The sequence below is a fragment of the Trichoplusia ni genome, chromosome 6 (assembly GCF_003590095.1).
Source record: "Trichoplusia ni isolate ovarian cell line Hi5 chromosome 6, tn1, whole genome shotgun sequence".
Taxonomy (NCBI): Eukaryota; Metazoa; Arthropoda; class Insecta; order Lepidoptera; family Noctuidae; genus Trichoplusia; species Trichoplusia ni.
Window position 1 is genome coordinate 15,011,144 of NC_039483.1, and position 14,151 is coordinate 15,025,294.

A 14,151-nucleotide genomic window follows, 5' to 3' on the forward strand; every position below is an offset into this window, starting at 1 on the left:
ACAAAAACAAAAACTAAACGATTCGTGTAACTTTTTTCATTTAGAATCACCTATCAGTCGACGCAGACAGGGTTTGACGATAGTACCGCCACCAACCAACGCCCGGCTAACGACTAAGCACGAGACAACTTGTTATTGCCTGCAGTTTCTATTCAAATACATTGAGAATATGTACGGCAGGGTGACTAAGTTCTTGACAGGATATTCCTAAAATTCTAAAACTGTAAAAAGTCTCGTGACCTTAGTTCGTAATTTATGGATGTGCCTTTAACTAGATAGACATTGTCCCCAGCCATCTTGATCAACAAGAGTATAATGTGACATGTTTAATATAAAGTATGAAATGTTTAAAATAAAAGTAGAAGTACCACATAATGTAGAAATGCCTAAAATATTATTTCCTTCAGTAGTATTTTCATAGTGAGTACCAATCTCATAAATTTATTCAAAGTCTTACCGAACACATACACCATAATTCTTAATAAAACTTATGGGAGCAGGAGGCCGTAATAAACTTGGTGAGTGTTGTCTATTTTTGAAAAAGTTTGGGGCTTCCGAGATCCAACATCAAACATGATTTTCGGTCCGGAAAAGCGACCAACACATTGATTTATGATGGAATCAAATATCGATAGATACGTCAGCATTTTCTGGCGTTACTTGCATATTTTTTGTAGAAAAAAATGTATTTTAGTCACCAGTTTGCAGTTTAATTATAAGTAGTTCTGGCGACGATATTCGCTTCCAATTTTTTGGTGATTTATTGAAACAAGAGGAATAATCGTCTAAAATGGAAGGCGATTTGGGCAGTTTATTATAAGTCAATTGTTAACTTTAAATACAAAACCGATCAGTGTAAATCTGACTCGCGACATTAAGGATTCCGTATAAATAGGTTAAAGAAATAAAAAAAGACACAAAAAATGCTCATGATTATTTATTTCTTGTTCCAATTTTACTCTTTTGCTCTAAAACTTCTCTCTTGATCTACGTACCTAGGTAAATTTTATTGACAGATAATAAAGGTAAAATAAACTCATTTTTTGTCTCCCTGCATCCTCAAATGATTGTCACAGCACATTCCCTAGTCGCGCATACAATATCTAGACAGTTTTTACAAGCACCGCTCTGTAAGCATCGGACATAAATCTAGATGTACCCTACGAAAGTTAAAATAGAATCCGCTGACTCCACAGATCTTGGTGTTACTTCTTGTCTTGTAATAAATATACTATGATAAATTGTTTCTCCTAGGTGATATTGCTATATTTATGACTTTCATATTTGTATGAAGTGACGGACATGTTTTCGTGTGATAGTACTGATTTATTTCTTTTTTTTTTACATTAAAAAACTATTATTTATTCTTTTGTTTTTGCTTGAGAAAAGTATTGTAATAACTTTCGTGAGCCGCCTGATGTTTGTTTATTTAATAACGCGTGTTTATCGGGATATCATGACTAGGAAACTGTACACCTCGAAATGATCACTTTTTGAAAATGTGTTCTTTGAAGATTAGGGTTTACTTACTTACTCTATAGAATGACATTTTGTACCCGCGCAACGAAATTAGTTCTTTTAACATTTTCCTATTGTGTCTACTGAATTAATAAAATATTTTAAATTAAAACTGGTATTAGGTTTCATTCGAGTTTTTCAATTACCTGCGGTTTACGTATAATAGCTTCAATTCACTCTTATGTTGTTTTTTATCTTTGAACTCGCAAATATCAAAACAAATCAAACATATTTATAGCTGACTATATAGCGTTTAAGGATTATCATCACAAAAACATGGGAACTGACTTGACGACAAAACTTTTAAAATAACCAAATGTTTACAACCCCGTAAAACGAACAAGGTTGTAAAATAAACGGTTCCCCGAACACGCACTTTGGATGCGAACCGATATCAAGCTTACGATGTATTTACGATATTATCACTCAGTAACTTAAAGTTACTTGGTTTAACTTGAGAATAATATTTTGAAAATGATTTAAAAACTCATCAAAAAATGCATAATCTATTGTTACTTTGAACGGTTGGTTACCACTGAATTTGACTTAAAATTCGATTAGACGAACAAAGTGAAGATATAAAATAAAAAGAGAAATATTTCTAACAAAACCATCAGAATTCTGGCGAACCGTAAAAAAAAACTTTTAAACCCGACATCATCACAAGGTCATAAAAAAACCTTATGAACGTCACGTTACTTAACAAACCATTCGATAAGATTACAGTGCGACGTAAAAATATGATTAGTTTTCAACACATGCCTAACGTTTCGAACATAAAGGTCACTGTCAATCACATCATAAACGAAGCTTCAGACTTTTATGGACTATATAAAAAATGTCCATCGGTATATTATGTGGTGAGTGGACTATGTCCAGGGGGGCCTAACACCACCTCTTCAAGTAATATAATAGTGGTTGTGGGAGCGAGAAAGCGCACTACACAGCGTCGAGTTGTGTCTCACTTCCACATTAGGTTTAAGTCGTGGTAGTAACTATGATACTGCCTCACACTCGTTTCCTCTCCTGTTTATGATGGCTAGTGCTGTTGACCCCATTATTTTACGAGTACAAGTGACTTTTTGGATAGGGGTGAAATGGTTTGTCATGTCGCAATTCTTTTTAAATCGTAAAAATATAATTTGTTCACATACGCTAACTTACCGACAGATATGATATACTTTTTATCAACCAAATATATAACGTTAACTTAAAACTACAGAAACAAATTATGTACAAACAGTATAATGATATAACTGTCAAAACAAAGGTGAGTGCTTGACAGTCACAGTTCATGTTTGTATTGCAAAGTAATTAGAACTTCCTGCAAAAGGTGAAGGATAAAATCATTATTAAAGAGGCGAGCCTAAGATTAACTTCAGCGGTGTCTTAAGAACCCCAGGCACTAGACTCTTCATCATCCATAAAGCAAATAACAACTTTACCTCACAAGTTCTTGGTATTCTAAAAAAACAAAGTTGTTTCCCAGCATTCTTATTAAAACCTTCATTCAATAAACTACATTTCAACGCCCGACTGATTCCGAAATCAAACTCCGCCGTCAAAGTCAAACTTGTCATAATATTTGCGTGAGCAAACAAGACAGTTTGAAAAACATGTACTGGAAATCATAATAACGAACTATTAATCAAACTAAAAGGGAATAAATATGGAAAGCTACAGTAGAAACCTTCATAAAATATAAATCATAATAGGAAATAAATAAGGTACATGGTAAAGTAACTCGTAAACATGGATGGCAGATACCGTAAGTAATTTGATTAAATCTGATAAACAGGTATGGCATAGGACAATTAAACTAGTCTTTCTGAAACCATTTCGTATTCCAATTGTTTCAATGCAAGCTAGAAAACGATGAATAAATATATACACTTTGGACACCAAAGAATTATGACAATAATCAAAGAAGTAGTTTCACTTCACATGTTCCTGTATCGAACTGCTTAACTGAAACTTAAACCTGTTTTTCGATCATAAGCGTTGTCGTTAAAGAACATGAAATAGTTAATCATTTTTACTAGCCATCAGTTCAAAGCTTTTATGTGGACAATCTGGCACAATTTTATAGATTTAACTTCTTTAAAAATTGCTCCACTTCATAGCACCACGATGAAAAAACCAAAACAAGAGAATCTTCTGAATAATGAACTCAACAACATAAAAGTTCTTCCAACTCGACTTTTTGTAGGCATAATATTATTTACAGACAAGTGTTCCATCGCAAAGATTAAAGTAATGAAATTATTCACATACACCAAACACTTATCATAAAATTTCTCATTTCATATGCAGAGGATGAAGATGACATGATGGATCTATCGGACACAGAATCATCGTCTTCATCAAACCCTGGCATATTTGAGGTTCACCAACCTTTTGTCCTCGAACTAAATAACAACAAGAAAGATGATCCAATGCCACCTGATACACCTTTGCAGGTGGTCCCTTCAAAGACGAAAAAACATAGAAAAAAGAAGAAAAGCCAGCCAGCTAGGACCGAGAGTCATTCCAGTCTAACATCCAATAGTTTATCAGAAACTAGTTCTGGGACTGCCCTGGCTGCTGAGGCTAAGGAAAAGTTTTATGATGCCCATGAAAGTTACCATGGTATAGGTTTGTTGAATATCATTTGCTTTAAACTATGAAATAAATCTGACCAGAAACAAGATAGTGAAGAGAGGCCATGTGAGTTAATCAATGCTATTATTAAGTAACTAAAAAGGAGCATGTCATCACACTTCTGAAGTAACTGACTTTATCTTTATTTTTAACCTCAATTATGTCTTTTCCCAATTATTTAGACCCGGACTAAAAGTTACATTACTGAGAAAGATAATCTTAAGAAATATTAGTTTGAAAATCATAAAATGAAGGAATATACGTTTTTTAGAAAACCAACCACCACCGCCGGTCGTCACGCCAGTGCGACGGCAAGACGGCATTAGGAGATCCGAAACCCCGAAGACGGTAGCACCCACCTCGGGTTTGTTCCAATACCCTATTTTATTTGCTCTGAAGTAGGAAATAGAGAAGGAAAACGCTATCATCAAGTTGAAAAACTCCAGTGAATTCTTGAATACTATTTAAGTCACTGACAACCATCATTTCAGCATACTGCTGGAAATTCTGGCATTTATATTATGTTAACTTATGTCTTATTTCTATCTCAATTATTCTTTTAACCCGGTCTAACGGTTATGCTAATGAAAAATGATAGTCTTACGAAATATTAATGTTGTTAATAATCATAAAATGAATTAATGAATAGGACGGTATAAAATGAATATACATACGTTTTATAGAAAATCAACCACCACCGCCGGTAGTCCCGCCAATACGACGGCAAGACGGCACTAAAGCACCCGAGACCCCAAAGACGGTAGCACCAACCTTGGGTTTGTCTTAATACTCTTATAATTTACTTTGAAGTTTTAAGCTTAAGAAAGGTCAGCGTGTAAATTCGACGGGCCTGTTGGTCTAGTGGTTAGTGACCCTAACTGCTATACCGGAGGTCGTGGGTTCGATTCCCACCCAGGGCAAATGTTTATGTGATGAGCACGTTCTGTATGTATTTAGAAATATATAAGTATGTTTATCAGTTGTCTAGTACTCATAATACAAGCTCTGCTTAGTTTGAGACTAGATGGCGTTGTGTGAAAGTTGTGGAATATTATTAAACTAGCTGTTGCCCGCGACTTCGTCCCCGTAGGTAGAAGATATAAGTTATGATTTAGGTATACCGGCCCGGTTTTTTTCACATTTCCATTGTATCTTAGCTCCTATTAGTCGCAGCGTGATGGTTTATAGTCTAAAGCCTTCCTCGATGAATGGTCTATTCAACACAAAAATAATTTTTCAATTTGGACCAGTAGTTCCTGAGATTAGCGCGTTCAAACAAACAAACTCTTCAGCTTTATATATTAGTATAGATATAGATTATATTAAAAAAATATATAAATTTCATAGAAAACCCACCACCGTCAACCGGCGCAGCAGTACCACGGCGAGAGCTCACCGAAACCAAGATCCCGAGATCGGCAACACCTTCCTTGGGTTTGTTTATATACTCTTACAGCAGATCAGAGGAACTTCGACAAATTACTTGCAATTAAATAATATTGCAACTATAAATTAAAATTTGTAGCTAGCATGTCTTTCTAATTAAATGATACTGCACGTGGTAAGTAGTTAAGGGGTCTGTCGAGAGAAACATGACGTGTAATTTTATACATGTTAAGTCATTTTTTGCTTTGAAGTATGAAACACATAAGCCAGACACACGATTTCATTGATTTCTAAAATATCTACCAGTTCGATAACAAAAAAAAAACGATTATTTTATCATACTGCTAGAGAAACTGGCCTTATTTGTGTTAACCTTAATTTTCTCAATTGTTTCGACTCATACTCAAAGACTTACAGAGGTGAAAAACATAACTTACAAATTATGGAATAAATAAATATTAATTTTATAGACAAACAACCACCGCCATGGATCGTGGCATCAGTGCGACGGGAAGGGGAAGCGCTCACTGAAACCGCTGAAGAACCGAAGACGACAGCACCGACCTTGGGTTTGTTAATATTTTATTTGCTGAGTTTTATTCACGGACGGCTTTGCAGCCATTTGGTGTAAAAGACGGCATCATTTGTCAGTCAACTGCGTGGAAGTCGACACAGCATTTTGGGTGCTATAGCAAATAGAATAGATTGAAAATAGAATTTAACTTGTGTCGGTTGTTATGGATCTTAGTTATCTGAATAAGCAAATATATTCTTTATTTATTTATACACAGTGATTTTTTAGTCGTCTTACAAAAGGAGCCCAGTTCATGTATCCGACGTAAAATACCCCTAGGCGCGATTTTTTTTTATCATCAACTAGGACAACAAGTTCGAAGAAAAATTAAACAAGAGAAATTTGAAAATACTCTTAAAACGATAAAAACGCCGCCGCCCGCGCCCCTTACCATTGTTGGGCACAAGGCTCGGAACGCGCTCGCAACAGAGCTGTGTTTCTAAAAAACTACGAATTGCATCATAATTTTGAATTTATTCAAATCTCATAAATACCTATTTTTTTATCGCGAACGTGTTCTAGTCATTGGATACATTAATTGGGCTGCTTTTGTAAGACGACTAAAAAATCACGGTATATAAGCTTCAGAAATATGAGCTAGGAAATAACAGAATAAATAAATGTGCATTTTATAGACAAGCAACCACCGCGGCGGATCGACACAACCGTGCGAATGAAAGAGCGATCTGACACCGAGACCCCAAAAACAGCAGCACCAACTTTGGGTTTGATCTATACTCTTATATTTCTTACTTGTACTATGAAAAAGATCTAGCCATATACACAAAAGGATGAAGAGATACCATAATCAAGACAAAAACTTTGTTCATTTCTAAACCGTTGTAAATAACAAAAAATAAATAATTTCATTACTTTGCTGTAAATAGTTCTCATATTTATGTCAACCATTACCACAGTTGTTTTGACCCGTACTAAGGGTTGCACTAGTAAGAAACATAAAGTTATTGAATGTCAGTTTATAACAGTCAATACCTATTCATTTTATAGAAAATCAACCACCGACCGTCGCGACAGCGCAAAAGCAGGAGCACACTGAAACTACCGAGATCCCGAAGACTGCAGCACCACCCTTGGGTTTGATTAAAGACCTTTATATTATTATTTATACCTATAATCTATAACTAATATATAAAGCTGCCAGGTGGAAGAGGCGGAAAAACAGGGCGGATTAAATCATAACTTATATCTTCTAACCACGCGGACGAAGCCGCGGGCAACAGCTAGTTATATATATATATATAGTTCTTCTTATCGTTTTCGCTAACGGCGTCCCATGGCAATTCACTTCCTAACGTGAGCCCTGTTGTGACTGGCTAGACCGAGTTTGGATCTAAACACTCGGTCGCACTCGCTGCAGTAAAGATGACCCGCAGAATTGAAAGTATAGGTGTACGACGGCTTAGGCCTATTATTCATATTATCCACTATATAACATGTATATAGCGGTTTTGCTTGAAGGGACTTCTCATGAACTAAGCAACACCCTTGTAGATTTTTTCCATTACTTCCTGTTTCAACTATTGAATAAATAAATATAAAAATGTTATAGAAAATCAACCAGCAGCACCAATCGCCGGAGCAGAGCACACTAAAACCACTGACACCACGAAGACGATAGCACCAACCTCAGGTTTGTTTATAAATTCTTATATTATTTAAATTGAAGTAGACATGCTTAAGAAAAATAAGCATTGAAATAAAAGCAATAATATTATTGTATTTAAATTTTATAGAAAACCAACCTCTACCGCCGACCGGCGCTGCCGAGATCACAAAGACGGTTGCACCGCCCTCAGGTTTGATTGGTACCATTTAAGTAACTTAAAAACAAACATTTGACAACCCTGGTTAAGAGACTGGCCTTGTCTTTCTGTTAACCTTAGTTCTCTAACTCCATTGTTTTGACCCGGACTAAGGGCCATCAACATAGATTTTCTGTTTTTTTTGTTTCCTAACATAATTTTTTTTATAAACATAGTAAAAATAATAACCTTACAACAAATACTTGCCCAGATATGACCAGGATTATCCATACCTAGCTTTAAAGTACAAACTTGTGGAATCCGAGGTGCCGTACTATAGGAATCTACCCGACAAATTTATTGAAAGTGGTCATAATATAAGACCGTCGTCATCAATATGAATATTATAGAAACCCAGCCACCACCACCCATCGCCACGGCAGTGCGGCTGCAAGAGCTTACTGAAACCGAGATCCCGAAGACGGCAGCGCCGTCCCTGAGCGATGGAACTGAAGAAAACACGGCTACCACCAACACAGCCACTGCAGTAAAGGAACCATCTACCATATCCGTTAGTTTAAATATATTTTTAATCTCCTTATCCCTCGTATCGCGTCTCCCTCCACTGAAAGTCGTGATCGACTCGACCTACGTCGTAGCAGTTTCGTAGTCGTAGCATCGTAGCGTTTATTAAGCGGAGACAATAAAAATCTCCATTGTTCAGAATCTAAAATCAATCCAACTACATATTATGTTACAATGAATAGACATTTAAAATGCTGCTTTATTTACTGCAAAATATTTTTTAATCAAATCATTTTTAACACACTCTTGGTCCCATTGATATCAGCTTAAAAAACGTGTGGGCGACAAAAAACTTCCCACACTTTCTTCGATAAACAGCTGTTATTTCAGCAGTTGAAGTGAATCACGCTTGATTTAAGTTCAATACTGAATTACTGAGTATTTTCTTAAAAATAATATGAAAGAATCCCTTTCAAGTGTGGTGTAGTATGATAAAATGTTCTGCGTATATTTCTTTTGATGATAAACGGTTTACTCACGCATATTTCTCAAGACCGTCCGACTAGTTTCGGACTCAAATAGAATCCTTAATTATAAGCCGACGCGGTGGTGTTATTGGGACTAGAATTGCCGAAGTGAACCTGCCAATTCAAAGTCGTGGGTTTATATCCTGGGACACACGAGATTTTCAAAATAAGGGAGCGTGTTACCAAGTAAAAAATAGTAAAGGACAATGTCGTAAGAAAACCAGCACACCTAAGAACTTTAACATCGGTGCTTTTGAAACACGTTTGAGGCCTTTTTGAAAATCTTATACCAGGATGTACTTCAACCATACCAGTAGAAAAAGAGTTTTTCATTTTATTTGCTTATGAAAATTTTGCATGGCCATCGCAATATATTTAAACCATAACCTATTTTTATTTAAATTTGGCTTCGCTCTGGTTACTCCTTGTAGTTCTTTTTTTTAAGTTATTATTCTAATATGTTTACTTTTTTTTGCAGAAACCAACGGAATAACCTATATATTAGGTATGCAGAAAACATGTATACAATAGTTAGCAACAAATGTCCAACTTATTAAATATTTTTTCTGAAGTAAATACTACTTCCTTTTACCTTTTTTGTGACACGTTTTTAATCCTCCTACTCGCTTTGTCCTGTAAAAGGCGAACGGTTACTCCGGACTATTACTGGACTAAAATGATTATCCGTTCCCTATTTAATTAACTAGCGCAGTTTTCCTAGTTTAAAAATCCAGTTATCAAACTTTTTTTGCACTCCTCAATTACAATTAATACTTTTTTTAAACTAACTGTTGTTTTTCAAAACATGTTTAACAAAGTACAGCACTCCAAGAACGAAATGACCCTAAGAAACAGGAGACCTTTTAATGTCGTATTATGAATAAATAAAAAATATAAAGCGAATACCTGTATTCTTCATTTTTCTCAATCCCTTTCTTAAAAATAATGTTGGGTTTCGTACCCAAAGGCTGAAAACGGAACCCTATTACAGGCTATTGCATTATTTTGTGGACACTGTACCCTGATGGCTAGCGAATTGAAACTTTCAACGATTTCTGTTGCCGCTAAACAATAAATAAAAATCAAATACAGTGATTTGTTGATAATTGTCTGCCGAAAAATTATTTTTCTGTAGTTTATTTGTAAGTAATCTTCAATTTTGCTAGTTGAACTGGAGACTTGCACTTCACAAGTTTTATCTTTGTATTTCGGTGTGTAATCACTTCATCCCATGCCGAAGGCATGACGCGGCCAAAAAATTTGTTAGACTTGCACCATAGAAAACACCTCAGACACGTTCTTGCTTTTGCCTGAGTCACGAAATTGCTAGCACACGCCCTGCGAAGCTCCACCAAATAAGCCTTGTTGAAGATGTCCTAATAGGTGCTTAAAATAAATAAGTGACCCACTTCGGCGAACACGAAACTTTAACTTTTCGTCGCACGTATACCAATGTAAATTCAAATTCAATTTAACATTCTTATAAAAGTACCTGTACGTTTCTATACTGTTATAAACTTTAAACTCCATTAGCTTGACTAAAGGTTTAACAACTTAAGCTGGGTACAGGGAAAATGTCGACGACGATACACACCTGTAAAGGCACACTACGCAAAAAATAGATGTCTGAAAGGTTGCGCTATCGCAAAATGAATTCTCAGGTTATGCAATATCAGGTTATTTTTCTCGCTTTTTCTATCTTTTTTTCTGTTATCCCTACTAACGTCTTTATTCTCTTTGTGTCTCTTATTTATTGACTGCACGACATTGATAAATATATGATTTTTACAAATGGTTTAATAAATTACGTTAACAGTGTAATCAAATAATACATTCTCACATGAACCCACGTAAAAAATAGAAAGTACCTACAGAATGTAAGGGGCTTACATTGAAAACAGAAGATTAAGTTAAACATATTATTTTCAAGTCGTAATACAAAGCTAAGCACACCTTCAGTCAGTCGTAAGCTTAAAGGGCATCACACGCCAAGGAGGTTTACAACTCAATAGCAAACTATACGACCTCCTTCGTCGCATTCACGCATAAACTATTTACCATAGCTACGATACCCGTCAATAGATAGTGTAAAATTTATAGTGTCCTATTGTGGTATTTGTAAGGAAGAGAGCATTTATTTATTTTTCGGAAGTCCCGGTAGCCGGGACTTCCCGAGGCCATCTGTCGAGTAAGTACAATATTCATAATTAACCCGTTCTCTTTTAGCCAATTTTAAGAATAGGACGTGTTCTTTAATGTTTGCTAAATTGTTCTTTGAAAATATTTGTCATCCGGATAACAACAGGTAAAAAATATCGGTGGAATTAGACTAGATCCATCAACAATGTTTATGTTATTGTTTTCGATTTCCATATCCGAAAAGAAATGATGAATTATAATTATGCAGATCGAGCTAATTTAATCAAACTGACAGATTAATTTATGGTAATTGTTTAACGACAAAAACCGTACTGATAGTTTTTTGTGAACATAATAATTGAGAAGACCATTGCTGTTCTGATACAGGGATTAATTTTACACCAAGAAGTGTGATATTGTCTTGCTTAAAGCAGGCTTACGTAAACGTAGATAACGTAAACAAACAACATTTCTTGTTAAATACTAATTACTATTAATTAGTATTTAACAAGAAATGACGACCACGACCACTCTGGCAAGAGTGTAACGACAAGGAAGAAGAAGAACTAATTACTATTTGCTCACCTTTTCAACACATACGTATTTCGTTAAACAAATTTGTATAGCTATAGGGAGAAGCCACATTAGGCCACACATAATATTCGGAGCTCGCAACGCTAAAAAGTAATTCCAAAATGTGAACACTTAAGCACCTGAAGTGTCTCTGGTCATTTTTAAAACTAAGTTTTTTTATCTTAAACTAATATAAAAAAGGCTATTGCTTCAACTAGATTTTAAAATAAACTAGTTTAAAATTATAATTGATGTGAATCTTTATTAGTTTGGGGATAAATTAACTGAACTCGGAAACTCAATTCAATTCAATTCTATGGTGTAGAATCAAGATTATATTAACACATTGATTGATTCATTAATTGTACAAATCGTTTTATAATAATCTTCATTTGCAGCCATGGAAAAACCTGCTCGCTATAAAGCGAAAAACAAGAAACCTGCTGCTAAAGCAAAGACTGCTAAGAAACGAAAAAGCGATGGTAACAAAACAATCCTTTTTGCAAATAATAATAGTATTTTTAGAAAAAACAATACGAAGTGCTCTAAATTGGCATGTCTTTCAATTTATGTACCGATTGACATGAAACAAACACTAAATGTTAAGTAGAGCTAATCCCGATACATCAAAGAAAATAATTGAATCAGATAAGCCGCTGCTGATTTACAGGGCACAAATGCACAGACAAATAGAACAGAATTTACAAGTAAAACGGTGTCATATTGACATCATGTACTCGTAAAATATGAATGTCAGTTACAGAACTTTGCTTAACGTTCAAATTATTAATAGACAAAAGTAACTGCAAATGACCTCAATAATTTTCTCTCTATTCCAGGTCCAACATGTTCTATGTTTCTAGCAGAATTAACCAGGAAGCTTGCGCTCAAGAAGAAGCAAGAAGAAGAACAGCCTAGGAATATTGTCCGTAAGTATTGAACTAAAAGTAAAACTATATAAAATAGAATATATCGCCTATGACACACAGAAAACTTAGTTATATATTGGAGACAGAATTTTGATATCTATTTCAGTACAGTTACAGTTTACCCTGCAACATTTCTTTATCATTTTATGTCATAATTTAATATCATCCCATACGCTGCCAGTCACAGGCAAGACAATAAGCAATATTAATACACCTGTAAAAATTGAATTAAACAAAATATTCATCTGTTACAGAAACGATCATAGACAGTATCACAAATGCCTTACCCGTCAAACTATCAAAGCGATCCCCTCCAAAATGTCCATCCCCCATGAAAATTGAAACATTACAGACCATGGCTCCGGAACTCATACCAAACGAGACGTTCAAAGTCGCCCCGACATCGTCCAGTTTGATCGAAGATATTCAAATGGAAGAAATAGATCTATTACCCAAAGTAGCATCGTTCAAAATGCCAAAAATGCCCTTAGTCAGCAGTGAGGTTATGAAAATGGCAAATGTAGAAAAGAAAAAGAAAATCCCAATGCAAGACCAAGCAGTGAACACAGGAACCGAACATGATGTCGCCAGCGAGATAGCTAAGCATGTCGGCACGTTAAGGAAAATATCGTTAATAGCTGAGGAATTCAACCAGAAAACTGGTAAGAGTCAAATATTTGGTAAATTCTTTTTATTGAGTATAATATAAAATTACTATAAGCGCTTACTAATTAAATATTTTTAAAGCAACTGGATTTTTGCCCCGGTTTATACACCGTGATTTTTTAGTCGTCTTACAAAAGCAACCCAGTTCATGTATCCAATGACTAGAATACATTCATGATAAAAAAATAGGTATTTATGAGATTTAGAATAAATTTAAAATGCAATTTTTATTCAATATTATAATGCAATTCGTAGTTTATTAGAAACACAGCTCTGTTGCGAGCGCGGTCCGAGCCTTGTAACAATGGTGAGGGGCGCGGGCGGCGGCGTTTTTATCATTTTTAAGAGTATATTTCAGATTTCTCTTGTTGCATTTTTCTTCGTACTTATTATCTTAGTTCATGATAAGAAAATATTAATCGCGCCTAGGGGTATTTTACGTCGGATACATGAACTGGGCTACTTTTGTAAGACGACTAATAAATCACCGTGTATGTATGAGTAGAAAGTTAGAAATTGTAAAGACTTATTGATAAACGATGTTGAATTATTGATAGCAAGTGAAAATAATTATTATTAATATTTTCAGCTAAAAACTTAAAAGAAATAGTGGATAGCGTTCAAGAGGATCTTATTAAGAAATTAGAAGAAATACAAGCGGAGCAGAAGACTAATACAGATAGAAGTACGCCCGTCGAGAGTGTCGAGGGGGATATCGAATTCCTTTTATAAGCAAGAAGTTTAGAAACAATTTAGAAGAAAACATTCTGACTTTTCGATGACATGCCAAATTCACTGTGTCAAAATGAAATCCAATAATTTTTAGATATCCATAAAATTTATTGTAAAAATTCAAATAAACATAAACAATACTTTTTGGTTTTATTTAACACAATACAGATCAATTAAGG

General features: G+C 34.9%; 2 protein-coding genes across 5 annotated transcripts; both read left to right on the forward strand.

The window, feature by feature from the left end:
- The first annotated feature begins 3,074 nt into the window (after positions 1-3,074).
- Positions 3,075-9,836, forward strand: LOC113495419 (proline-rich receptor-like protein kinase PERK8). Of its 4 annotated transcripts, XM_026874128.1 has the most exons (13): positions 3,075-3,286; positions 3,832-3,902; positions 3,978-4,152; positions 4,430-4,522; positions 4,842-4,934; positions 5,506-5,592; positions 6,015-6,113; positions 6,754-6,843; positions 7,127-7,213; positions 7,689-7,769; positions 7,873-7,935; positions 8,292-8,452; positions 9,736-9,836. In XM_026874128.1, the coding sequence occupies exons 1-13, from the start codon at positions 3,271-3,273 to the stop codon at positions 9,811-9,813; spliced, it is 1,194 nt and encodes a 397-aa protein (XP_026729929.1). In that variant the 5' UTR covers positions 3,075-3,270; the 3' UTR covers positions 9,814-9,836. The 4 variants fall into 4 exon arrangements, with proteins under 4 accessions (XP_026729929.1, XP_026729930.1, XP_026729926.1 ...); XM_026874125.1 differs by having other exon boundaries at positions 3,077-3,286; positions 3,832-4,152; XM_026874127.1 differs by having other exon boundaries at positions 3,078-3,286; positions 3,832-4,152; positions 9,412-9,807.
- A 1,149-nt stretch (positions 9,837-10,985) lies between these two features.
- Positions 10,986-14,112, forward strand: LOC113495201. The gene is made up of 5 exons (XM_026873821.1): positions 10,986-11,121; positions 12,044-12,127; positions 12,485-12,574; positions 12,829-13,236; positions 13,830-14,112. The coding sequence occupies exons 2-5, from the start codon at positions 12,046-12,048 to the stop codon at positions 13,970-13,972; spliced, it is 723 nt and encodes a 240-aa protein (XP_026729622.1). The 5' UTR covers positions 10,986-11,121; positions 12,044-12,045; the 3' UTR covers positions 13,973-14,112.
- Positions 14,113-14,151: the final 39 nt, after the last annotated feature.